Raw genomic sequence first — 26,902 nt, 5'->3', positions numbered from 1 at the left:
CGCTAGAAAAAACTGCCGTTCAAACCGAAAAGATCCAACTTGTGTCTATAGCAGAAAAGATATTTCTTGAGTTCCTTTCAAAGGACAGCATAGACTAGAGAGGAATCACAGATATGCTCGATCAGGGTTAACCTGGCACTAAATAATAACGCGTAAAAGATGTGATAACTCCAATGAGGGACTTTTAAAAAAATACGTATCTAAGAATTATTTTTTCTTATTATTCTTTCAGTTCAAATTGCATCTTAAAGACATATGTTTCGACAAAAAAATTAATATTGTATTTTTTTTTATCAACTGTAATTAAAAACAATTATAAACAGCTGATTCTCCTTCCTCCGAAAATACGGCTATGTAAATTTTAACAGAAATTTGTCAAAAGCATCTTTAAACGATTCCGTGTTAGTAACACGTGTTGGAGGTAAGTCAATCACACTGTCCTTTATTTCTTGACTAATTCACTTTTATTAACGGTTGTAATTTACTTTAATTGTGAAATTATGAACTTGCTGACAGGTTACATTGATGTTGTGATAATTGTCATGAAAATATAACTATATTAATGTTTACCAGTCTCCACAGATTGAAGCTTCACCCTGTATGGATGTGGAGTTTTGTTATCGAAATAATTTTTACTTTTTGTTTTACCATTGATTAGATATTTAATGAGCATTTGGCGATCTTTCGTTTGTAGTAGCACGTTTCCGTCGATGATTTCCGTAAAAAATTTTTATTTTTTTACATATGGGCTTGCGGGAACATTTGAAGTAATGAGAGCGAAAGAGACTAAGAGGAAGCGATTTTATGACGAGGGAATTTGTTTTGAAGTTACCGAAGCATTGATGTACATGTGTGTGTGTGTGTGTTTGATGGGGTGTGGGAGACAGACAGTATGTTGTGTAAGTGAAGTGCTTCTGTTAGTGTGTGTGAAAGAGAGATAACTGAAATTTTTTACTCGGTGTATGTGTATATGTATGTATGCATGTATGTGTGTGTATGTATCTATGTATGTGTGTGTATGTCTGTGTGTGTGTGTGTGTGTGTGTATGTATGTATGGCCGATTCAGTGTAATTTTTTACTCGGTGTATGTGTATATGTATGTCTGAATATATGTGTGTGTGTGTGTGTGTAAGTATGTGTGTATGTATGTATGGCCGATTCAGTGTAATTTTTTACTCGGTGTATGTGTATATGTATGTCTGCATGTATGTCTGTGTGTGTATGTATCTATGTATGTGTGTGTGTGTAAGTATGTATGTATGTATGGCCGATTCAGTGTACACTGAATCGGCCATACATACATACACACATACACACACACATACTTACACACACAGACATACATATACACATACACCGAGTAAATAATTACACTGAATTGGCCATACATACACACACATACATACACACACACATACATAGATACATACACACATACATACACACACATACATGCATGCATACATACATATACACCGAGTAAAAAATTTCAGTTATCTCTCTCTTTCACACATTACTTTCTCTGTCTCTTCACACACACTAACAGAAGCACTTCACATACACAACATACTGTCTGTCTCCCACACCCCATCAAACACACACACACATGTACATCAATGCTTCGGTAACTTCAAAACAAATTTCCTCGTCATAAAATCGCTTCCTCTTAGTCTCTTTCGCTCTCATTACTTCAAATGTTCCCGCAAGCCCATATGTAAAAAAATAATAAATTTTTTACGGAAATCATCGACGGAAACGTGCTACTACAAACGAAAGATCGCCAAGCATTTGTTTATGTGTGTAAATATTAGTTACAATATTAAATGGATGTATTTATGAATTCGGGTGAAATTGCCATGTGGAAGATGATAGTGAAGAAATTAGGAATTAGAAAACGGATTTTATAAATATTGGAAGGATATTTTGAAACCTACTGCCAATATTCTCAATTGGCACCACCATTTATTCAATACCTACGGTCTTGTAAGGTGGTGAGCAAAGAGAATCGTTAGCACGCCGGATAGAATATTCAGTGGTATTTCGTCCGTCCTTACATTCTCAGTTAAAATTCCACTGAGGTCCACTTTGCCTTTCATCCTTTCGGGGTCGATAAAATAAGTTTCCTCTTGAATCACATTACAATCCAGTATATAGTCTCAGTTGTATATTAGTTCAAAATACATATTAAAATTGAAAATTATGGAAATAGTTGCAAAGTTATCGTTTAACAAAACAGGAAATAATACCCAAAAATTCCCAGTTTCGTTATACAGATATGTGTTTAGAAAAAGGTGGTGCAAGAAGTACGAACCCCATTCTATCTTCAGTTTTTCATCCGTTAACCCCTAGATATAACTTAACCCAGTTCTATGTACAACAAAATATCCAGCTTTTGTCAATAAAATTTAAACACTTATTACAACCATTCCTTAGGTCTCACCGAGGAAATGACTAGAGACCGAGACCTTTGGAAGTATGCTGTGCGTGAGAAGACCCGGCAGGACAAGTGAGACCATCACCCGTGGCCTCTACATGGGATGTAGCCAGTCCACTTATGCATACCTTTCCTTCTTGGGACACAAAACTCTACTTGTGAAAACCTGTTGAGGCAAGTGAAAATCGAAAACGATCAACATCAATGGAAATTGCAGCTGTGATACCAGTGCCGGTAGTACGTAAGAGAACCATCCAAACGTGGCCGTTGCCAGCACTGCCCCGACTGGCCTCGTGCCAGTGGCACGTAAAAAGCACCATCCGATCGTGGCCGTTGCCAGCCTTGCCTGGCCCCCGTGCCGGTGGCATGTAAAAAGCACCATCCGATCGTGGCCGTTTGCCAGCCTCGTCTGGCACGTAAAAAGCACCCACTACACTCACGGAGTGGTTGGCGTTAGGAAGGACATCCAGCCGTAGAAACATTGCCAGATCAGACTGGGCCTGGTGCAGCCTTCTGGCTTCCCAGACCCCAGTTGAACCGCCCAACCCATGCTAGCATGGAGAGCGGACGCTAAACGATGATGATGACTCCTCATCCCTGTATCACTTTAAAATATATTTTGTATCGCTTAAACTGAATAATGTTTATACTTTGTTTTGGTTCCACATCTAAATCATTCTACAAATGCACCCCATTGATTGGAATATGCATATTCTTTGCTGTAGAATGAACACAGATTTCTTTAGGTTAAAATTTCCTCTTAAATTACAATCTCACATTCACATCAAAGAACATTTTGAACTAAGGGCATGTTTCTAGACACTCTACATTGTTAACCAACCTTCTGTAGTGTGCAGAATGGCTGACTAACTTTGCTTTGTATTTCCCAAACAGTTGATTGTCCTAAACTCATGAAAGTTATGTTGATTGTTCAAGAAGTGTTACAAGTCAAAATTAAACTATAATTAAACTAGTCAGTTGATAAAAGCATTGAAAATATGATTTGGTAGAATTATTTAATTAGGAAAAAAAAAAGATTTAATAAGATTTGAGGTTATTTTGATTTGTTTATGACTAATTTGCAGCAATATTATTTTTAAATACTTTTAGGTTGTTTAAATTTGAACTTGAAAAAGTGTAGTTGGGTCTGCAAATGTCTTGGATACAGCCTCCTAATAAAACTGTAAAAATACTTTAAAATATAAATTGAACATTGGACAAGTGTATGCTCATACCTCTCTAATGTGCATTGACAAATTATTGTTCTGTGGGCTAACTTTAATTATTTGAATTTATTTTTATCAAAAAATATAACTTGAAGATTTTAGAAGCAGGGAACAAAAAATTTCTCTTAACAGAACTATTTTTAGTTCCATGTTTACCAGTCTCCATGTGTGTGTTTATGAGCGAAACACCTAAGCTCCAAGCGGCTCTGGCAGAAGGTAATGGCAAACTTCTGACTCTTTCGCCACAACTTTCTCTCACTCTTTCCTCCTACATCTTGCAGCTCACCTGCGACGGATCGGCGTCTCGTCCAGGTGGGGAACCTATACACCAAGGAAACCAGCCCTTATGAGCCAGGCATGGCAGGAGAAGGAACAAACAAAACAAACAAACAAGTCTCCACAGATTGAAGCTTTTACTAAAAAAAAAAAACTAAATCTATTGTTTACTTTCTTTTCAGAATCAACATCAACGAAACATGGCAGATGAACGGTTCTCTCATATTTCTAAGGATCCTCGCTTTCGAGCTGTTCCAGTGAAAGAGAGGAAAGTTAAAATAGATCAACGTTTCCAGACTATGTTTAAAGATGAACGCTTTAACTATAAATATAGACTTGACAAGCGTGGTCGCCCATTCCGCAGCAGTACCAGTGAGAATCTTCGACGTTACTACGATCTGTCAGACGACTCGACTGATGAATCTGATGAAGATGAAACACTTCCGGATAATACTAAGGTAAAACAGAAAATATCAAAGCAGAAAAATGAAGTTGCTGCCAACAAGTTAAAATCTAAAAAGGGTATTCCAGATAATTCTGAAGTCTTGGAAAAAATGAAGAACAGTAATTTGAATGATAAACAAAAGTCACCAGTTCTTGTCGAAAGTGAAAAGGAAAGGAAATCTTCTCATTTAAAAGAACCAAGTAAAAAGGACATTAAAGAAGGTAATTAATATAAATGTTAATTACAGTTTTAACTAACAGCAAAAGTAGATGGGAAACTTTGTTGGTTCAAGAGTATTGTGAGGGAGAGAGAGAGAAAGTAGTGTGTGTTATGTACTGCTGTGTCAAAGAATGTGAGTATTCATTGTTTTGTTTTTCTTGAAGAATAAAGATTTATTGTGGGAATTGGAAATCCATTCCCTCCATACCACACACAAATTCAACATTTCTAAACCCATCGCCTTTAAATATAACATCCGTTTCTTTATTAATTTGAGGATTTGATGCATTAAGACGGGCATCGAGCTGTAGAAATATTGCCAAATCAGATTGGAGCCTGGTGCGGCCTCCTGACTTGCCAGTCCCCAGTCAAGCCGTCACCCTTTCTTTCCTATAATTCTGTTTCTCTTCCCACCAAAAAGTAGAGTAGAAAGAAACAAATCAACATAGACAATATAAGGAGGAAGGGACTCTCTTGGGTTTTATTGAGAGTGAAGCCACTTATCTGGTGTCAATGTATGAATACATGTCGCTTAGCGAGGATTTTGTTGTTGTTGAGCTGGGACAAAGCGTACTAGGAGAAAATATAGCCAGTGTGATCTGTAAAGTTGTTGGTGATAGGAAGGGCAACAAGGCATAGAAGCCATGCCAAGACATGTTATGAATGAATTTGATGTGGTCCCTGATCCATCAAGTGGACAGTGACTTCATAATACTAAATCTATGACAACTCATCCATCCCATGCCAGCATGGAAAAAGCAATGTAAAATAATGATGTACAAAATTTTCTGGATGTGTTCCTAGAAATTGTTCTGTTGCTCAGTGGGGAATGAAGTAGGTAGGGACCTCATCTCTGCAATGCTACTGAATCTGTTTAGTTTCCCTACATTGTGCTGGTGGCACGCAATAAGCACCATTCATGCATAGGTCGTTGCCAGTGCCGCTTGACTGGCTCCCTGTGCCGGTGGCATGTAAAAAGCACCATCCGAACATGGTCAATGCCAGTACCGATAACTGACTCTCATGTGCCAGTGGCATGTAAAATGCACCCACTACACTCTCGAAATGGTTGGCGTTAAGAAGGGCATCCAGCTGTAGAAACATTACCAGATCAGATTGGAGCCTGGTGTGGCCTCCTGACTTGCCAGTCCCCAGTCAAACCGCTCAATCCATGCCAGCATGGAAAACGGACGTTAAACGATGATGATGATTGTGATGACAAAATAATAAAGGAAGGCCTCTAATCAGTTGTATGTCTTATAGAAAATATAGTCATCAGACTTAGCTTTTTAAAAACTTATATTAAAAGTCAGTAATTAGAAAACAAGAGAGTCATTGTTGATAGAAAATAGTCTATTCATGATTATTAACTTTGAAGATGATGCTGCATCCTCCATTATGTGTCCTGAAATTGAAGACTTATCCAAACAGTCTAACGTCAAATCATTGTAAATGTCTCTAGTGACATGTTGGCATTTATTTCACTTCATTATTATCAATCAATAAAACATTAACAAATTGTGTTGCCATTTATATCAATTACATTTATTTTCCATTTTTTTCTATGAAAGACTTAAATTTATTCTTTTTTAATTCAAATTTAAGAAATGTATTTTATAATTTAAAACACTTTTTGCATGTATTTTTCACAGAAAGTGACGATGATGATGATGCTGACCATGGTGATGAGGATGACAGTGATGATGCGGAGGAAGATGATGCTGACCATGATGATGAAGATGACAGTGATGATGCTGAGGAAGATGATGATGATGATGATGATGATGACCAGGATGAATCAGGCATGCTTTTCTTTTCTTTTATTTTCCAACTTTTTTTTTTATGTCACAGTGGTTTATATTTTGATTTTCTAAGTAAGGTTAGTTCTCATATCCGTTCCAAAGGATTAGCTAACCCTGGTTAATAAATGGACACAAAATTATGGTAAGGACGGAATCTATAGTAGTAGAAAAAGTGGGTTTCAGTGAGAATTTTGTTCAGACACTTGAAATACAGTTGGTCAGACCACAGTCTACTGGTGTGGCTACAATGTTGTAAGTGAAAATATTTGACTTGCTGCATGTTTTGTATGTAAGTAAAAGTATATTGTCTAAAAGTAATATAGTGCATATTTGGGTTTTTTTGGGGTTTTTTTACTTGTTTCAGTCATTTGACTGTGGCCATGCTGGAGCACCACCTTTAGTCGAGCAAATTGACCTCAGGACTTATTCTTTGTAAGCCTAGTGCTTATTCTATCGGTCTCTTTTGCCAAACCGCTATGTTACGGGGACATAAACACACCAGTATCGGTTGTCAAGCGATGTTGGGGGGACAAACACACATAAACGTATACACACACACATATATATACAATGGGCTTCTTTCAGTTTCCGTCTACCAAATCCACTCACAAGGCTTTGGTTGGCCCGAGGCTATAGTAAAAGACACTTGCCCAAAGTGCCACACAGTGGGACTGAACCCAGGACCATGTGGTTGGTAAGCAAGCTACTTACCACACAGCCACTCCTGCGCCAAAGTATTTATTAAAGTATTTATATCTTCTCTCTTCTAGTCGCACTATTTGCATAGATTCCTACAACTCTCTGTTGCCACCCAATTCTACTATTCGTATTTGAATTGAGAGCTTGAGTCATGAATCTTTCGTTAGCTGATTACACAACCATGGACATCACCTCTGTGGATGCATTGCAGTTACTCTCTTGAGAGATCTTGGTGATCCTGACTGTTGACCTAGGATTCCTCTGCTTAGCTTCAATGTAAGAAGCACCATTGACTCAGTTGAGCTCTTACACTACCTCTTCACAATCCGCCATGCTGCAGTCTCATGAGTTCATCATATCCCTGGCAGGGTAGCTGAACAGGTGCTATACCTTGCCAAAGGGCAACCCATAACTATTCAGGGCAAAGTCCTCACTCCATGAGTACCTGCATACCCAAGTTTGTATCTATTTAAAGCTTAAGTTGCATCATTTTACCCAGTTGAATGTTGCCTCATGTCTCATGGTTACTTCAGTCTATTGCAAACATAGAGATAAGAGTTCAACCAGAGGTTTATCATCACCCAGTATATCATGACTCTAACCATAGGTCACTGATTTGAAGCTTTGTAACAGATTGTAACTGAAGGTCAGTGTTACAGCCTCACACTTATTTTGGAAATGCATTGATTTTTTTTAAATTTTATTTTTTACTATTTCATTTGCATTTAATTTATATTTTTATGCTTATATTTTATGAATTTTATTTTCTCCATTTTATTTAGGTTTAGAAAATGGTCAAGATTTGGCTCGAGGCATCGGTAATGAAAGTAGCTCATCAGATGATTCTGATTTTGACTCACTAGATGGTTAGTAAGTTCTTTTGTATTTATTATTTTTGTGGTGGTGATGGGGTCTCAGTAGTTGCTAATTTTCCAAGATATTTTATCTGGGTTCATATTATGTTCTATGCATAGAATATTGCATGGTAGTTATTTCTTTACTACCCACAAGGGGATAAACACAGAGGGGACAAACAAGGACAAACGGATTAAGTCGATTACATTGACCACAGTGCACAACTGGTACTTAATTTATCGACCCCAAAAGGATGAAAGGCAAAGTCGACCTTGGCGGAATTTGAACTCAAAATGTAACGGCAGACGAAATACTGCTAAGCATTTCGCCTGGCGTGCTAACGTTTCTGCCAGCTCGCCACCTTTTAATATTGCATGGTAGTGTTGTTTTGTTCCAGGTCAGCTCTTATCAAGCAGACCTGTGATCATAAGTTTCCAACCCTCACCACCCTGTTCTTCTCTGGGTGCATTGTATATCTACTACTAAATAAGCCATTGTATCCATCCCTTCTGAAGATTGCAAAGTGTGATTTGAGGGAGGTTTGGTCATTAATTTTAGTAGATAAAATGACCACATAGAGGCTCATTCATTGACTTGTAATGCATCTAAAGGTTGCCAGAGATGGTGATAATCTTAAGGAACTGAACTGGACTGGATGCTGAATGTTGATGCGTACCTATTGTGAGTTTAAATCTGGTGAGATGTCACTTTAGCTTTTTACCATTAGGATTTCTGAAATAAGTAAAAGACATTTATTCACATTGATTTAATATGATTAACAAAGTACTACTGTGATTTCTGACCTGATGGTTAGTAAATGAAAACCAACTTGTATCTCTGATCCAAAGTCCACAGGGACAAGGACTTCCATTAAAACAGTCCAATCCAACCATGCCAGCATAAAATAAAGATGAAACAACAAAAGTAAATCTTCCTTTACCAAAGTTGACTGGGGCCTATTTACAATGTATAAACATTCAATGATTATTGATAATCTATAGATTATGGTTACAAATAGTGTAAAGAATTGGTGCAAACAACATATGCTTGTTTTGTTTCAGAAAAGGCAGGAGCTGAAAATATTATCCATGATTGGGGTGAAATGGATAAAGATGCTGTTTTGGCTTCGGAAAGTTCTTCTCGGTTAGCAATTTGCAACATGGACTGGGAAAATATCACAGCAGCTGATCTTTTCATTGTACTCAATTCTTTTAAACCACCACAAGGTGCTGTCCTTTCGGTTAAGGTAATATATTGATCTTATTATTGCACTGTAGTAATCATGACATTTAAGTCGCACATATACCATTACACTCACTCTTGTTTCATGTTGTATTATATATACTCTTTACTCTTTTGCACGTTTCAGTCATTTGACTGTGGCCATGCTGGAGCACCGCCTTTAGTCGAGCAAATCGACCCCAGGACTTATTTTTTGTAAACCTAGTACTTATTCTATCAGTCTCTTCTGCTGAACCGCTAAGTTACAGGGACGTAAACACACCAGCATCGGTTGTCAAACGATGTTGGGGGGGACAAACATATACACACACATATATATATATATATATACGATGGGCTTCTTTCAGTTTCCATCTACCAAATCCACTCATAAGGCTTTGGTCAGCCCGAGGCTATAGTAGAAGACACTTGCCCAAAATGCTATGCAGTGGGACTGAACCCAGAACCATGTTGTTCGTAAGCAAGCTACTTACCACACAGCCACTCCTATGCCTATTGAAAATTTCTCATCACTGACCTCTTCTCCAACCCTCTCTTCCACTGTTTCTCAGTCTCCAGATCATTATTGAATGACAAAAGTTTTTGACATTTAACCTGGCACCTGTGTCGGTGGCACGTAAAAAACACCATCCGAGCGTGGCCGTCTGCCAGCCTCCTCTGGCACCTGTGTCGGTGGCACATAAAAAACATCACCCGAGCGTGGCCGTCTGCCAGCCTCGTCTGGCACCTGTGTCGGTGGCACATAAAATCACCCACTACACTCTCGGAGTGGTTGGCGTTAGGAAGGGCATCCAGCTGTAGAAACACTGCCAGATCTGACTGGCCTGGTGCAGCCTTCGGGCTCGCCAGACCCCAGTTGAACCGTCCAACCCATGCTAGCATGGAATGCAGACGTTAAACGATGATGATGATGATGAACCCTTTAAGCCTTTAAATTGACCATATCCAGCCCAAATATTCTACCTATATTATGTTTAAATTGGTCAGTACTTGCACCTACTCTACAATATTCTAAAATTAACGGTTAACCCTCATCAAAATCTCAAAGCTACAAAATAATGCATGAATGAATGCATAAATAAATATTACGTTTGACAGAATAATGTGAATGCTAAATGGTTAAATAATTAGGAGTGACTGTGTGGTAAGTAGCTTGCTTACAAACCACATGGTTCCGGGTTCAGTCCCACTGCGTGGCACCTTGGGCAAGTGTCTTTTACTATAGCCTCGGGCTGACCAAAGCCTTGTGAGTGGATTTGGTAGACAGAAACTGAAAGAAGCCCGTCGTATATATGTGTATATATATATTTCTTTACTACCCACAAGGGGCTAAACACAGAGGGGACAAACAAGGACAGACAAAGGGATTAAGTGGATTACATCGCCCCCAGTGCGTAACTGGTACTTAATTTATCGACCCCGAAAGGATGAAAGGCAAAGTTGACCTCAGTGAAATTTGAACTCGGAACGTAACGACAGACGAAATACGGCTACGAATTTCGCCAGGCATGCTAACGTTTCTACCAGCTCGCCGCTGTATATATATATATATATATGTGTGTGTGTGTGTGTGTGTGTGTGCACGTGTGTGTTTGTCCCCCAACATTGCTTGACAACTGATGCTGGTGTGTTTATGTCCCCATAACTTAGCAGTTCGACAAAAGAGACCAATAGAATAAGTACTAGGCTTACAAAGAATAAGTCCTGGGGTCAGTTTGCTCAACTAAAAGTGGTGCCCCAGCATGGTCACAGTCAAATGATTGAAACAAGTAAAAGAGTAAATGAAACCAAGTAAATACAGTGATAAGTGTTTGTGTGTGCATTCTAGGTAAATGTTGCCTCTCCATTACTTTGTAGTTGTTTCACTTTCCAGCACCACTTTCAGAATCAACTGAACTTGTTAAACAGTTTTGAATTTTATCAAGTTTGTTTTCCCATAATGCCATTGTGTAGCTGGATTAGGAAAATCCCTTACAATTTATCCTTATTGGGTCAGTTGCATATTTAATAGCATCATGGTGTTGTGTTGTGTTTCTGGCAGCAGTGACATTCAAAGACCTCAATCTATATTACTTTAGACAGCTGTGAGTGTAGTGTCAAAGGTCACAGCTATTGTGCTATCATTTAACCCTTTGCATTCAAATTAATATGTCAGAAGTAATCCTTATTCATTTACATTTTAAAAAATTAATCTGGTATTGTCTTGTAGCTTCAAGATTTGAAAGATGTAATTGTTTATTTTTAGAATGACATTGCAGGGTAGGTGTGAGATACTGGTTCTGGCCAGTTTGAGCATAAGATGAGTAGAATATTTGGGCCGGATATAGCCGGTTTAAACACTAGAGGGTTAAAAGTTACAAAAGTAGTTTAACCCTTTAGTGTTCAGATTATTCTATCAAACATAATGCTTATTGATTCCCATTGATTTGAATTAATCATGCATTATCTCATATCTTCAATATGTTGATGGTGTAATTACTTAATGTAGAATAACATTGTAGGGTAGGTGTGAGAGCCTGGATCTGGTCAGTTTGAACATAAAACAGATTAGCTATTTTGGCTGGATATGGCCGGTTTAAATACTAAAGGGTTAAATATGTAATTTGATTTTGTAGATCTATCCATCAGAGTTTGGACTGAAGAGAATGGAAGAGGAAAACCGGAAAGGCCCAATTGAACTTGCTGAAATAGTAAAAGACTTGTCAGATGATGAGAACAATGACAGCGAAGCCAAAGAAGGTAATTGCTTGATTGTCTTTACAGATTTAGATTTATTAACAGTTCGTGTTTGTATTTCTGTTAATACAAAGGAGGGTAATGATGTAGCAGAAACAATAAGCAAGTAGCCAATTTTACTAAGTACCACATAAAAAGTGCTGGTGCTGATGCCATGTAAAAAGCACACAGTACACTCTGTAAAGTGGTTGGCATTAGGAGTGGCATCCAGCTGTAAAAACCATGTCAAAGCAGACATTGGAATCTGCTGTAGCTCCTAACATTATCGGCCCCTGTCAAACTGTCCAACCCATGCCAGCATAGAAGGCGAACATTAGATGATAATGATGTACAAGCATTAGAAATGGGCACAGAAGTATTTTTGGAGATGAAATTTGTTACATGGGAGTCGGAAATGTATTTCATCATCATCATCATGCTCCAGTCTGATCTGGCAGAGTTTCTACAGCTGGATGCCTTTCCTAACGCCAACCACTCCAAGAGTGTAGTGGGTGCTTTTACGTGCCACCGGCACGAGGGCCAGTCTGGCGGTACTGGCAACGGCCATGCTCAAATGGTGCTTTTTACGTGCTACCTGCACAGGAGTCGGTCCAGCAGCACTGGCAACGACCTCACTCGAATGTTTTGTTCACATGCCACCGACACAAGTACCAGTAAGGCAACACAGGTAACGATCATGCTCAAATGGTGCTTTTTATGTGCCACCGGCACGGAAGCCAGACAGCTGCTCTGGTAGTGATCCCGCTCGGATGGAGCTGTTAGCGCTAAAAACATAAAGACGACAAAATATCACTAAGCATCTGAAGAAATTCAGAGATTATTTTAAGTTCAAATCACTCTGCTGTCAACCATGTTTTTCATCCCCTTTTGGGATCAATAAAATAAATACCAATAATACACAGCAATTGATTCACTTGACTACAACCTTCTCATACACATCTGAAGCCTTGTATTAAATGTCACTTTTATCAGTTCAGTACAGTGCTATAAATTATAGCATAGTGGAGTAAATGCCTTGCACTATTTTATTACAATGCCTTTTGGTTTTGATTTAAATCCTAACCTGGGTCAGCTTTACCCTTTATTACTTTAAGATTAATACCAGTCATATACAAGAGTAATTAGACAACTCTCAGTCCTTCTTGTATTTGAGGCAATGTTCATCAACATTATTATATTGTATATATATATAATATAGTAAAAAAAAAAAAAACCATCACACGATCCCTATTGATCTTTTTTTTTTCCTTTTTACGATCCCTTTTGATCAAAAACCTACCCCAATTTTTTTTTTTCTCCTCAAAAAGAAAATCCCTACTTTGTAATTTGTCCCGTCTTTGTGCAGCCCTGTGTGGCTGATAAAGAAACATAATATAGTAATATCTATTATATGTACATATTTTAATGTATACTGTATTAAACTACTACTTGAGTTTTCTTCACTGTTTGTGTGTTTGTAGGAAATACTTTCCATAATGAAAAGTTACGTCAATATGAAATAACTCGAATGAAATATTATTATTCTGTGGTTGAATGTGATTGTGAGGACACTGCCAATTATCTTTATAATGAACTTGATGGCAGTGAATATGAACAAAGTAGGACCAGCTTTGATATGCGGTAAGTAATATAAAAAATTTCATTTTAGTTCCTCAATTAGTATTTCTAACTTATTTATTTGTAACTAACAAAGCCATGAGAACTTTTACACATAGTTAAGGAGGGACAAATTATCTCATATGTAATCTTATGTTTTTTTTTTCCTGTTTCTGGGTTCAGACCCCACTGAGATTGACTTAGTTTTTTTTTATTTGTTGATAAGGTTGGGGTCAGTGGAATAATTAAAGAATCATATTCAAACTTTCCCCAATATGAAGTTAGTTTTTCAGGGCCATTTTCAATTCAGTTGATTACAACTTCCACTACAAAACTTGTCAAGGCAACCAATCAAAAGAAATCAATAGCTTTTACTATTTTCCCCTAAAATAGCTGTTTTAATCTCTTGATATGATAGTATTTGATATTCAAATTTTTGGTCTTTTAAAATTTCACTTTCTCACATTTGATCTTATGATTGTTACTTACTGACTCTCCCACTCTCTTTATCTTTCCCTCTAACTTACTCTCCTTTCTTTTGCAACTGAGGTTTATTCATGTATCTGCTCTACAGCAAGACTCCTATCTCTGTCCCTCTATAGCTTTAATCTCTCAACTGCCACAAATCCAGCCACCTACCCTGACTCAGTGCTACTATCAGTTGAGAGGTTTTTGTCTTGCTAGGTACTTAGTGACCCTGTCAGTGATGGTGTCGTGTAAAAAGTACAGTGTTGGTACCACGTAAAAAGCACTGGTAATGGTGCCACATAAAAAGCACCCAGTACACTCTAATGTGGTTGGCATTAGGAAGGGCACCCAGTTGTAAAAACCATGCCAAAACAGACAATGGAACCTGGTGTTGTTCCTGGCCTTGCCAGCTCCTGTCAAACCGTCAAAACCCTTGCCAGTGTGAACAATGGACATTGAAGGATGATAATGATGGTACTGAGGTATTTTTACAACTGGAAATAAGTATTAGATATATTTTACTATTAGAGCAAAGAATATTTATAGCGGGATATCTTTTCTTCCTGTAACCCTGAAACCATAAACTAGTAAAGATTGTTAATAGTCCAGTGTACCTTGAGATACATCATGCTGTAGCAAGATTTGAACTCTTGCCTTTGTGTTCACTTTTCAAGCTAATGCACTTCTCTGTAAAGCTTAAAACATGTTTGTCTTCTGCTTTAAAAAATGAATAGAAAAAAACTGATCTTTTATTTATCCATTGTTCATATTTATATTATATAGGTGTAGGAGTGGCTGTGCGGAGTAACTATAGGCGTAGGAGTGGCTGTGTGGTAAATAGCTTGCTTATGAACCACATGGTTCTGGGTTCAGTCCCACTGCGTAGCACCTTGGACAAGTGTCTTCTACGATAGCCTTCGGCCAACCAGAGCCTTGTGAGTGGATTTGGTAGATGGAAACTGAAAGAAGCCCATCGTATATATGTTTGTGTGTCTGTGTTTGTCCCCCCCCCACCATTGCTTGACAACCGGTGCTGGTGTGTTTATGTCCCTGTAACTTAGCGGTTCAGCAAAAGAGACTGCTAGAATAAGCACTAGGCTTACAAAGAATAACTCCTGGGTCGATTTGCTCGACTAAAGGCAGTGCTCCAGCATGGCCACAGTCAAATGACTGAAACAAGTAAAAAAGTATTGAAATATATTCTTTCACTAATCATAACTTCATCGTCATCAACATTGAACATCTGATTTCAAGGCTGGCATGGGTTGGACCGTTTGACAGACTGACAGGGACAGGAGCTGCACTAGGTTATATTGTCTGTTTTGGCTTAGTTTCTATGGCCGGATGCCCTTTCTAACACCAACCACACCACGAACTGTACTGGGTGCCTTTTACATAGTACCTTGGTTTTAGGATCCTTATTCTGTTGTGGGCGGGTTTTCTCTGGTACAGCAATGCACCACGTATCTAGGTCCTCTGTCATTTCCTTTGTAAGGTTCAGCATTTTGAGATGAGCCTTTAATATTTCATCCCATGTCTTCCCGAGTCTCCCTCTTCCACAACTTTTTCTTCAAACTTTCGATATTTTTGTGTCAACAATCCTTCTGCAATTTTCAGATTTATACCTGCTGATATGGAATTTACTGAGACTGCTCGGGATGTTTGCACTGAGATGCCTTCCAAAGACCAATACAAACCAAACCAATTTGTGAACAATGCTATGAGTGCCTCTACGGTAAAATAAATTCATTTCAAGTTACCACAAACTCAACATCCTCACAGAACCATTTAGATTTTCATAATTCTATTATTCTTGATACAGAAGATGAAGACATGGCTGTGTGGTAAGAAGCTTACTTCCTGACCACATGGTTCCAGGTTCAGTCCAATTTTATGGCACTTTAGGCAAGTGTCTTCTACTATAGCCATGAGCTGACCAAAGCCTTGTGAGTGGATTTGGTTGGCAGAAACTGAAAGAAGCTTGTTGTGTGTGTGTGTGTCTGTATATATATATATAATGTCTGTGCTTGTCCCCCACTACCAATTGACAATAAATGTTGGTATATTTACATTCTTGTAACTTAGTGGTTTTGCAAAAGAAACTGATAGACGTGCTAGGCTTTAAAAATTCAAGTGCTGGGGTTGATTCGTTTGATTAAAAATTTTTCAAGATAGTGCCCCAACATGGTCATAGTCTGATGACTGAAACAAATAAAAGACAGGGACTTATTCTTTTTTTATTATTATTTTCTATTAGGTTGTCAAGAAAGTTCTTGCGGTTTTTAACAACCTTTAAATTCAGATGCACTAATCGAAATAAACATTATCAGAATCAACACACTTTTGCCAATGCGAAACAAGTTTATTTATGCCAGTAGCATAAAAATCCTGTGTTCTGATGGCAATGAAGTCATTGAAGGCGTGTTTGGCATCACCTTGGTTTTTTAAGCATTTCTCACACAGGAAGTTGACGAGATGCTTCAAAAAGTGGTAGTTGGTAGGTGAGAGGTCTGGTGAGTATGGCAGATAAGGCAGAGTTTTGTAGCCCAATTCGTTCAACTTCTGCAGGGTCAGTTGTGCGACATGCGACTGAGCGTTGTCGTGAAGAAGGATTGGTTCTTTTCTATTGACCAATACTGGCTGTTGTTGTTGGAGTTTCTTACGCATTTCATCCATTTACTGACAGTACTTCTCTGCCATAATGGTTTCGCCTGGATCCAAAAAGCTGTGATGGATGAAAACAGTCTTTTTTGTTTTTGGTTGTCGTTCAATTTGTGTGGCACCCATTTCTCAAGTATTTTTGTTTTTCCAATCTCTTTCAAGTGGTTGGAAATTGTCGTATACTTACATCTAATTCAGAAGCAAGCTCTCGAATGGTTGTGCGTGGATTGGCTTTGACTAAGGCTCTTAGTTGATTGTTGTCAACATCCAGTGGCTGACCACTATGCTTATCATCTTCAAGACTCTCATCACCACTACGAAATTTCTTGAACCGCCATTGTGCTGTACATTCATTAGTGGTTCCTGGGCCAAATGCATCGTTGATATCACAAGCTGTTTCAGCAGCTTTTCAGCTTAACTTGAAGTGGAATAAGAAAATTGTGTGAATTTGCTTTTTGTTTTTTGTTGTATTCAACGTTCCGGAAAAAATGGCCTAATTCATTTCCCCACTCATATTAACAGTAGCTGCCACCTGCTCTGGAAACCACTGCTTATTAAATATATATATTTTGAAGTTCTTAAACAGTTTTTTTTTTCAATTCATAATCATTAAATGATGAATCTCTTTAGACCAATGTTCTGTTTTCCTGCAGGTGTCTCTGAGCTGGGATGAAACGAATCGCCACAGAGTAGAACTCACCACGCAAACATTTTCCAAGAAACAAGATGTGATAATGGATGACTTCAAAGCTTATTTGGCTTCAAGTTCTGATGACACTGAAAATGAAGGTCTCATTTTTTAATATTTCCTAGAATTAATGACATCAAACAATTAGTCAAAGATATGATTATTAATGAAATTATTGCACAATTAGTAACACGTAGTTTAACTAATTCCATGTAACCCTCATAGAAGCTAAGAGTAATTATCATGGAATTTCTCACAATTAACAAGGTATTTACTAAGTTGCTGCTTAATTATCTCATTATGTAGAACAAACTGCTACACAAATCCTTCACACTTTGGTCTAAACCAGTGGTTTCCAAAATGGGCAGTGTCTCAAAGTGGGGGAGGGGTAAAGAAAAGTAGGATGATAATGGGGTGGCGAATAGAGAGCAATGGATATAAAGACAACGAAAATACAGGTTAATTAGCTTAAGTTTTATTTGTGAAATACAGTTGTTTTGAATTTGTGGTGATGATGATGGGGGAGGGGAACGTTGCTAGGAATGTGGCTTGGGAGCCAAGGGGGCAGCAGCCCAGAAAAGTTTGGGAACCATTGGTCTAAACCTATTCTGGCTGATTAGTGATGCTTGGGTTATATTTTGTTGATGTCCAGTTTCTTGTCTACATCAGTGAAGATTGTGGCTCCAATAAAAGATGTCTTTGTTGTTTTGTGTTTTTGCAGGACTTGATGCCATAGGAAGTGACAGTGATGACCATTCTGGTAAGAGTGATAGTGAAAACGAAGAAGGAAGAGAAGCGAAAATGAACAAATATAAAAAGTTGCTTGAAGCTGCCACAGAAAACATGAAAAAGAAGCGAGGAAATGTTGAAATGGAAATAACATGGGAGCCAGGTATGGAATTAATTTTTCTAATGACCAGGTCGATTATACCTTTATGTAGGTGGTTGGGGTGGAGAGTGAATTGTTGTATGTGTTCGATACCACTTCAACATTGATGTTATGTCTCCAGTAACTGGTTTCTACAGATGATGTGAAATAAAGTATCTTAATGGTGAAACAAGTAATGGTTGGCATCAAACCCAAGGTGCCATGTTTACATGGTGTGGGTGCTAGTGCCACATGAAAAGCACCCAGTACACTCTGTAAAGTGGTTGGCATTAGGAAGGGCATCCAGCCATTGAAACCAAGTCAAAACTGCCTATGGAACCTGGTGCAGCTCCAGTCAAGCCATTCACTACATGCCAGTGTGGAAAGTGGATGTTAAATGATGATGATAATAAGGAAGGCATCCAGCCATAGAATATTGCTTCAAGAAGTTGTGACGAATCAATTCCAATAGAGAAAAAGAAAAACAAGGATGTAAAAAAATGATGTGATCAAGGTTTCGCATTCAGTTTTTTGTAGGAATTATAGGGTTTTTGTTGTTGTTTTTCAACTGTTTTGATATGAATCTGCCCTGAGGCTGCCCCTGGTTCACTGACATAAAAGTGGTCTAAATTAAAAGCCTCCATCAAAATTCCATGTTAATTTATTCCAACCAGAAATTTTGTAATGACACGTTTATTTTACTAAATTCTTCATTATTTGAAATATTAATTGAAGCTACTGGATTTTATAGTAACGTTGAAAGTTTTTAAATTTACAAATAACTTTCACTACAAATGTTGAGGCTAACCATTTGGTACATCATTATCTGCATAACGAGAATCTCGGCCTTCTCTTTAGAATGGAGAGATACTTTGAAAAGTTGTTAACTCACAACAAGATCTGTAAATTCCTTGCAATAAGGTACTTTTATTTGCCATGGTATATCATCTAAATGTGAAATGCAGCAACGTATCATAAATGAATACCTTTATGGAGACCTGTCGAAAGTTAGCATTAAGATCAGGCAAAGATGGTTGAGATTTATCTGCTCACTGCGAGCACCACACTGAGCTGGAAGCATCCAAATTAGTCTTCTAGAATCCATCTCATGATGATGTAAGAAGAGGAAAATGTTATCACTCTCAGATCAACAACTTGACCACAGACACTGGCCTGGAATGTATTCAGGACTTCAAGGCAGTGATATTGGACCAAGAAGTGTATTGAGCAGACTTTGTTGCTATGGCCCAGGTTGGAGCCTGGTCATAGGATAGTATATCATCTTTAATCATTGGTAACTGCACAAAGGGAAAAAAAAAATCAATCGTTATTTGATCAAAGCTTCTTTGTTCAAAATTCTGTTGATTAAATTTCTGATTCCTCATTGTGCTGTGGTTCTCTTGCTACCACTTCTACTGCTATTACATTGGTCTGTGCTCCTCATTGCTTCTACATTTTTATCTTGTGAAAGTTAAATTGTTTCTTTCTTTTCAATTCTCAACAAACATTTTTACTATTATGTTCTGTTTCACTTTTTTTTTTCTTTCTATCCTTTATATTTTTGCAAAGCACTAACTTCCAACTTGCTAAGACCCATATTAGCCATAACAAGTATCACTCACCTCTTGACTATTCTGCATAAAGCAAACCACCATTGTGTAGGAGTGGTTCTGTTTCTTTTTGGATCTGATACTAAATCTGGTTACCTACATAATTCAAAGGCAGGTGTAAATGTTTTCCAATGTGCTATATGCTATCGTTCCTCTAAATGACCTTTTTACCTTCCTTAAAGATAGGAATCCCTATTGGATTGAGGTCAGCTGCTACTAATACATAATTTTGTATTATATATTGTTCCTTTGAAGTTACACATCTTTAAATTTGGTTCTTATAATGACAGAAACTTTGTTTGATGGAATAAGCAGTTTCATGTTGATTTTATATGGGATTTTCAACTTCTACTTGACAATGGCCTTCATCATCATCCTGATCATTTAATGTCTGTTTTCCATGTTGGCATGGCTTTGTAATATCTTAAAAAGTTATCTCTTTTGATCTTACTAAGATTATTTCAAAATGTTTCTTTACTATGAGATGTTCACATTGTATCAACATAAGTTTTTAATTTTTATTTAAGGCCTAAAAGAAAAGACTGAAGGCCTTCTCAAGCAAAGAAGTAAGAAACAGACTACAACTCCCTGGTTGGATTACCTTGACAAAGTAAAAACAAAACGGAAAGAGAAAAAATCTGCACGAAAGGTAGTCACTTACGTTTTAGCAATTTTTTTTTTTTTTTTTACTGTTTCTTCCTCCCACGACACCATCTCAGAGAATTACATCTAGTCTGGTTAAATGAATATCAGATTGTTGACTGAAGTTTCAACTGTTTTGTATTCCACTACCAATGCAGTGCTGCACTTTTGCTGTCGCCCAGTTAATCTCACTACTTCTGTCAGTCTATCTTTATGTAAATGTTATGCTTGGGTACAGCTGGAACAATAACAAGATCACTATACTTGACAAGTATTTTATTAGAATGCTGTGTAGTTTGTTTTCTCATTTGAAGTAAGAAAGAAAAACTACATTGTATCATTTGAAGGAGATCCTAGATAAACAATATGACAGCCTCTTCCTCTCACATTTTATAGTTTAAAGCCCTTAAGAAACATTGGCTCTATTTTTATGTTAGAAACTCAAATTTTTCTAGAGATAGCACCACCATTTTTTTTTTTTTTCCAGTTAGAAAACCCTTTGTAGGTAAAATATATACAATCTGCATTGAAAAGAGTTTCACTAGAAAGATGTAAAAGAAATAATATCTATAGGCATCGGAGTGGCTGTGTGGTAAGAAGCTTGCTTACGAACCACATGGTTCCGGGTTCAGTCCCACAGCGTGGACCTTGGGCAAGTGTCTTTTACTATAGCCTTGGGCCGACCAAAGCCTTGTAAGTGGACTTGGTAGGCAGAAACTGAAAGAAGCCCGTCATATATATGTATGTGTATATATATATATATATATATATGTTTGTGTGTCTGTGTTTGTCCCTCCAACTTCGCTTCACAACCGATGCTTGTGTGTTTACATTCCCGTAACTTAGCAGTTTGGCAAAAGAGACCGATAGAATAAGTACTAGGCTTACAAAGAATAAGTCCTGGGGTTGATTTGTTCAACTAAAGGTGGTGCTCCAGCATGGCCACAGTCACATGACTGAAACAAGTGAATAGTGTGTGTGTATGTCCAATCAATTGCTCTGTGACTAGTTTATTTAATATGGTTAAATAATGTTCTTGTGATCAGGAAATGAGAATATAACCATTCATAGCAATAAGATTATTGTACAAAGTTATATGTTCAGTATTATTTTTACTGCCAGATTTTTTTCATGTTTGATGGTATTGTCATTGTTATTTGTGGATTCCATTTGACTTGCCATGAGGAATGAAAGTCTCTCATGTCTTATTGAGTGAGAATATGTACATATATTACAGCTTTGGTTGCCAAATTGTGACTAAAGTAACATTTCCCTATAGTCTCCATCTTTCTCTCTCAGAAGAAAGACAACTGACTGAAACATTAGATTTTTTTTTTTTTTTCATTCTTTAACTCAACTCCTTATCTACAGATTCTTTTGTGGATAAATATTTCCTGTCACAACCACTACCCCCATTAATTTCCCTTAGATTTTATTATATTTGCTTTACTACCAAATTTGTATGTATTCATTTTTTGCCAAGATCAACATTTCCCTTTTTATATTTTCATGGTTTGAATATTATATTTCATTTGTTTTTGTCAAAGTTCTTTCATCTCTATGGCTGTTCTATTTCTTGGTTTCTTTCAGGCTGCTGCTAAAAAGGAAACTTCTGAGGAGAAAACCCTGTTCAGTGATGATGATATGCCCTCTGATGTAGACTTAAACGATCCTTATTTCAGCAGTGAACTTAAAACTGACAGCAATAAAAGTGAGTTTAACTTTACTCTTTATTTTGAAATTATAAAAGAAATTCCATTGACAGTTATCAACTGGTCCATAGTTTGCGTCATTTCTTCTATTATAGAGGGACTAATAAAGATGGAGTCTGTGACTGCTAAGGTGACAGTATTGAGAAATAGTAAAAATATACTGAGCTGTAGCATTGTCAGTTTTTCACTATTGCTTGAACACTACAGAAAGAATCTGGTTGAGAAATAAGTTTGAGCAACCATGAAGTTAACTCTTTGTATTAATAAATTTTTGCTTTCACACACATCTATATTAATCAAAGAGTACAGTATTGCAAATCCATAACTGACAATCTTACTGATTGGTTTCGCACAAGGACTTCAACAGAGTGTCAGGTAACAGTCCAGTTACGTAACCCTATGCCCTTCAGAGGTAGCCATTATGGAATGATATATGGTGACTATTTCATTCCATAATAGCTACCTCTGAGGAGCGCAGGGTTACATAATCGGACTGTTACCTAACACTCCATTGAACCTCTAGTGCAAAACCAATTGGTAAGATTGGCCATAATAAATATATAATACTGTACACTTCAATTAATATACCCACTCTGCTGACAGATATATAAGTGCATTTTTTCCTGACTTATGGACTCTTAGATACCTTACACATACACACACACGCACACACACATTTTCTATAACTTGGGGAGATGCTTGAAAAGGATTAAAAGAATTAACTACAAAGTTTAACATTAATTACTCATTTACTATTTAATTATTTACTTTCAGAATCTAAAACTCAAAAGAAAAAAGAGAAGAAAAAGAAGAAACTTGCTGAAGATAGTACTGAAAACCTGACGGAACAAGAAATCGAGCTTAAAAAACAAGAGAAGGTGGGTTGATTCCAAAGTTCTAGAAGGGTTTACCTGAAGATTTTATTTCATAGTCTGTTGTTTTGTGTTTTCTTTCTTTGTTGACTTGGCATTAGGGACAGTCATTGAAAATCTATTTTTGTTAAAATACATTTTAATGAAAAGTATATTGGTTGCGTGACATTTCCTTGCAAAAAAAAAACAACATATTTATAACAAAAAAATCAATTTGGTAAAATGATTGATCAAACATAATGGATATGAAATTTACTGAAAAATACCCTAAATATTTATAAATTCTTTTAAACAACTTATAAGTTTTAAAATGATAAAAACAAAATATGAATTGAAATGTATTTTAAAAGTTATTTTTCAAGTCATCTGGGGTTTTTTTCTTTTCTTTTTTTTGAACACAGTTCTAAGTATTTCAATCATGTAATCTTATATTGATGGCGTATTGGTTGCTATTTCTAGCTGGTCAATTAATCTCGTAATTTCTCCTTTATTACCTCATGCTTTCTGATGGAGTGTTGAGTAATCTTACGAAAAGACATTTAAAATTTTATTTTTGGTCTACTAAATTTTGAACATCAGGGATTTAGAATCTGCTGAAAATAATTTGGTTTTCATTAAAGTTTTTTTTTTCTTTTTTAAAGAAACAAAGAAACAGTAATAAAGAGTCTTTAACTAATTACATGGATATAACAAGCATGAATGAGATTGTAATTAGAAATGCAACCACAACTATATAAACTAATAAACAAACAAAATGGTCATACTCCACAAGCAACAACTTTGGACTGTAGCCAGTCAAAATGAAAAATTGTCTCAAAGTGAAAACTTAAACCACACACATAGCAATTTCAATTTTAGAAAACTACCATCCTGACCTCTTGAAGGAAACTATCTCAAGAAATATGTAGTGCAAAGATAGCTGCAAACATGACACAAACTTCTATATCTGCATATATCATCATTGCTTAGCGTCTGTTTTCCATGCTAGCATGGGTTGGACAGTTTGGCCAGGGTCTGAGAAGCCAGGAGGTTGCACCAGGCTCCAGTCTGATCTGGCAGTGTTTCTACAGCTGGATGCCCTTCCTAATGCCAACCACTCTGAGTATAGTGGGTGCTTTTTACGTGCCAGGTGAGGCTGGCAATGGCCACGATTGGTTGGTGATTTTTACGTACCACCGGCACAGAAGCCAGTCATGGCGGCACTGGCATCGGCCACGTTCGGATGGTGCTTTTTACATGATATATATATATATATATATATATATATATATATAGGACCTACAGAGAACACCATTATTTTTTCATCAGCCCCCAAAAGAACGAAAGACAAAGTTGACCTCGATAGCATTTGAACTCAAAATGTAAAGAGCTGAGAGAAATAGCACTAAACATTTTCTCCAATGCACTTACGATTCTGCCAGTTCAACACCATAATAATTATAATTTTTTTTTACTATAGGCACAAGGTCTGAAATTTGGGAGTAAGGTGCTAGTCAATTACATCAACCCCAGTGCTCAGCTGGTACTTATTTTATTGACCTCGAAATGATGAAAGACAAAGCCAACCATGGCAAAATAATAATGATTATGATTTCAAATTTTGGGGAGAGTATAAGTTGATTACATCAACCCCAGTGTTCAACTGGTACTTATTTTATTGACCCTGAAAGTATGGAAGGCAAAACTGACCTTGGTGGAATTTGAACTCAGAATGTAAAGCCAGAAGAAATGCCACTAAGCATTTTGTCCCAGCACACTAACAATTCTGTCAGCTCACCACCCTAATAATAATAATAATGATTTACTTAGTAATATTAATATGGTTGCTTATAGAATAATTCTTGAGATGTTTGACTTTTCTTGTTGCAGGAAGAACTTGCTTTGCTGATGGCTGATGATAATGATAATGAGGAGAAGAGTAAGCACCACTTTGATTTTGAAGACTATATCGAAGGAAAAAAAGTAGACAAAAAGAAAAAGTCCAAGAAGAAGAAACTGAAGCAGCAGAAATCAAAAACAGATGATGATTTCAAGGTAAATATTTCTTCCTTGTTATTTTAGTTGAGTAGATTTCTGGTCAGTGACATTCCAACCATGAACATCTCATTGGTTTGGAGATATCTATGACTACATTATCTAATGCATCCTTTTCTTTTTAAGGCAGTAGGATATGATTTGAGAGATATTTGGCTGTTGTTTCTCCTAGATTGTACAACTACATAGAGGTTCCCTCCTTGTCTTGTAAACGTCTAGTCCTGTGTCAGTATTGCTACGGCTGCTGTAAAGTCTGACTTTATTACAGATTCACTGCAATGTCGGAATGAGAGTTTCATTTATCACACCTTCTAGAAAGCTACATTGAAATTATAATCCTCTCATTTAATGTCTATTTTTCTGTGCTTGAGTCAGGCAGATTTTCTACTGCTAAACACCTTTCCTGTCACCAGCCTTTACCGGTTTCCAAACAAATGATGTTTCCTCATAGCCTGACATGTTTTTCACTGAAGACTAGAAATGGACACCGTTGCTTACATTACAGCATTGCTCATATAAACCATCATGTAATGTTGAGAAAAGGGTATACATACACACACACACACACACACACACACACACACACACACACACACACAGCCATTTCTTTCGGAAAATACATTGTAGTTGTTTATTTTTGGGCCCAGTGAGGCTTTGAACTCAACACTACAAGCTGACCAAATACTCCTTATGTTTGTTGGCACAATTGTTTGAGTAGCACCTATGCAGGATGCCTATTTATAAAGAGCTGCCCCATTGAGAATTAAGCAGCCTGTCTTTGGTTATGCTGTACTGGAGAGAGTATAGATCATAATTATCTATATAGAGAATAAGGCATTTGGTGAGAGAGTTAATGATATATATATATATAGAGAGAGAGAGGGAGAGTTTATGAAAAAGACAAAGACAGGTGGTGTACAAAACAAACAGATGTATTAGTATAACGCTCAGGAATAGAAAATGTCTTTTACGTTTCGAGCCTATGCTCTTCTACAGAAAGGGACACAGAAAAAAAAAAACAAGGAGAGAAGTATATATATATATATATATATCCTTTGACCAAATGCCTTATTCTCTATCAAGTTAGTTAATTATGATATTCATAAAATGATGTGTATAGCAAAAGAAAATCAAATTTACTAATTACTGCTTTTTGTAACAAAGAACTTAATGAATTCTATCATAGAATTACTTATAATTAAGATACATGGCGCAACTTGATGTTTCTAAGACACTTTTATTTTTTTGTAGATTGATGTAAATGATAAACGGTTTGAAGCAGTTTTCACATCTGGTCACTATAATATTGATAAATCTGCTCCTGACTATAAGAAGAGTGCTGGAATGGAGGAGTTGATTGAAGAGAAACTTCGGCGGCGCTATAACGAAAGAACACAAACACCCACAAAACGCAAGAATTCCAGTGGTATTTCAGGCTCTTCTGAAAATTATTCACAGATGAATGCCACAAATTCACACTCAACTGGTGAACAATCTTTAGACAGTCTTGTTCGGTCAATAAAATCAAAAGTGTCTAATTTACACAATTCTAAAAAGAAGAAAATAAAATAATATTCCTAAAATTTATAATGGAACTTTATTATTGGAATTTTTTAGTTGTGATGATTGTGAAATATGACAATAGCTAATTGATTTAATTAAAAAGTTTAGCTTTCTATAAAGAAAATAATTATGCTTGTCCAAATCCTTTTTTTTTTTAAGACTTCAGATTCTAACTCAACTAGGATGCGTCCTGTTATTTGTATGATGTGGAAGTGCCAGCTCAGACTGTTTGGCCATATTGCTTGATTTTTCC

The 26,902-nt window shown here is 36.9% G+C and overlaps 1 protein-coding gene across 2 annotated transcripts; it reads left to right on the top strand.

Moving 5' to 3' along the window:
* The first annotated feature begins 250 nt into the window (after window positions 1-250).
* LOC115217687 (ESF1 homolog) lies at window positions 251-26,673 on the top strand. Of its 2 annotated transcripts, XM_036507674.1 has the most exons (16): window positions 251-421; window positions 4,120-4,603; window positions 4,732-4,738; window positions 6,258-6,403; window positions 7,885-7,968; window positions 9,019-9,203; window positions 11,815-11,938; window positions 13,396-13,555; window positions 15,617-15,734; window positions 17,314-17,449; window positions 18,070-18,240; window positions 20,354-20,475; window positions 22,059-22,179; window positions 22,955-23,058; window positions 24,922-25,086; window positions 26,338-26,673. In XM_036507674.1, the coding sequence occupies exons 2-16, from the start codon at window positions 4,138-4,140 to the stop codon at window positions 26,656-26,658; spliced, it is 2,430 nt and encodes an 809-aa protein (XP_036363567.1). In that variant the 5' UTR covers window positions 251-421; window positions 4,120-4,137; the 3' UTR covers window positions 26,659-26,673. The 2 variants fall into 2 exon arrangements, with proteins under 2 accessions (XP_036363567.1, XP_036363568.1); XM_036507675.1 differs by lacking the exon at window positions 4,732-4,738 and having other exon boundaries at window positions 256-421; window positions 6,254-6,403.
* The last annotated feature ends 229 nt before the right edge of the window (window positions 26,674-26,902 follow it).

This window comes from Octopus sinensis, linkage group LG11 (assembly GCF_006345805.1).
Source record: "Octopus sinensis linkage group LG11, ASM634580v1, whole genome shotgun sequence".
NCBI classification, from domain to species: domain Eukaryota; kingdom Metazoa; phylum Mollusca; class Cephalopoda; order Octopoda; family Octopodidae; genus Octopus; species Octopus sinensis.
Note: the sequence above shows the minus strand (reverse complement) of the source record. Positions and strands in the feature narration are given on the sequence as shown.

Bases quoted from the DNA above. Each gene is read 5' to 3' on its own strand.
- LOC115217687 (XM_036507674.1), top strand. From the start codon at position 4,138: ATGGCAGATGAACGGTTCTCTCATATTTCTAAGGATCCTCGCTTTCGA. The intron at 13,556-15,616 runs GTAAGTAATATA...TGCAATTTTCAG, and splicing joins AGGACCAGCTTTGATATGCG to ATTTATACCTGCTGATATGG. The intron at 15,735-17,313 runs GTAAAATAAATT...GTTTTCCTGCAG, and splicing joins ATGCTATGAGTGCCTCTACG to GTGTCTCTGAGCTGGGATGA.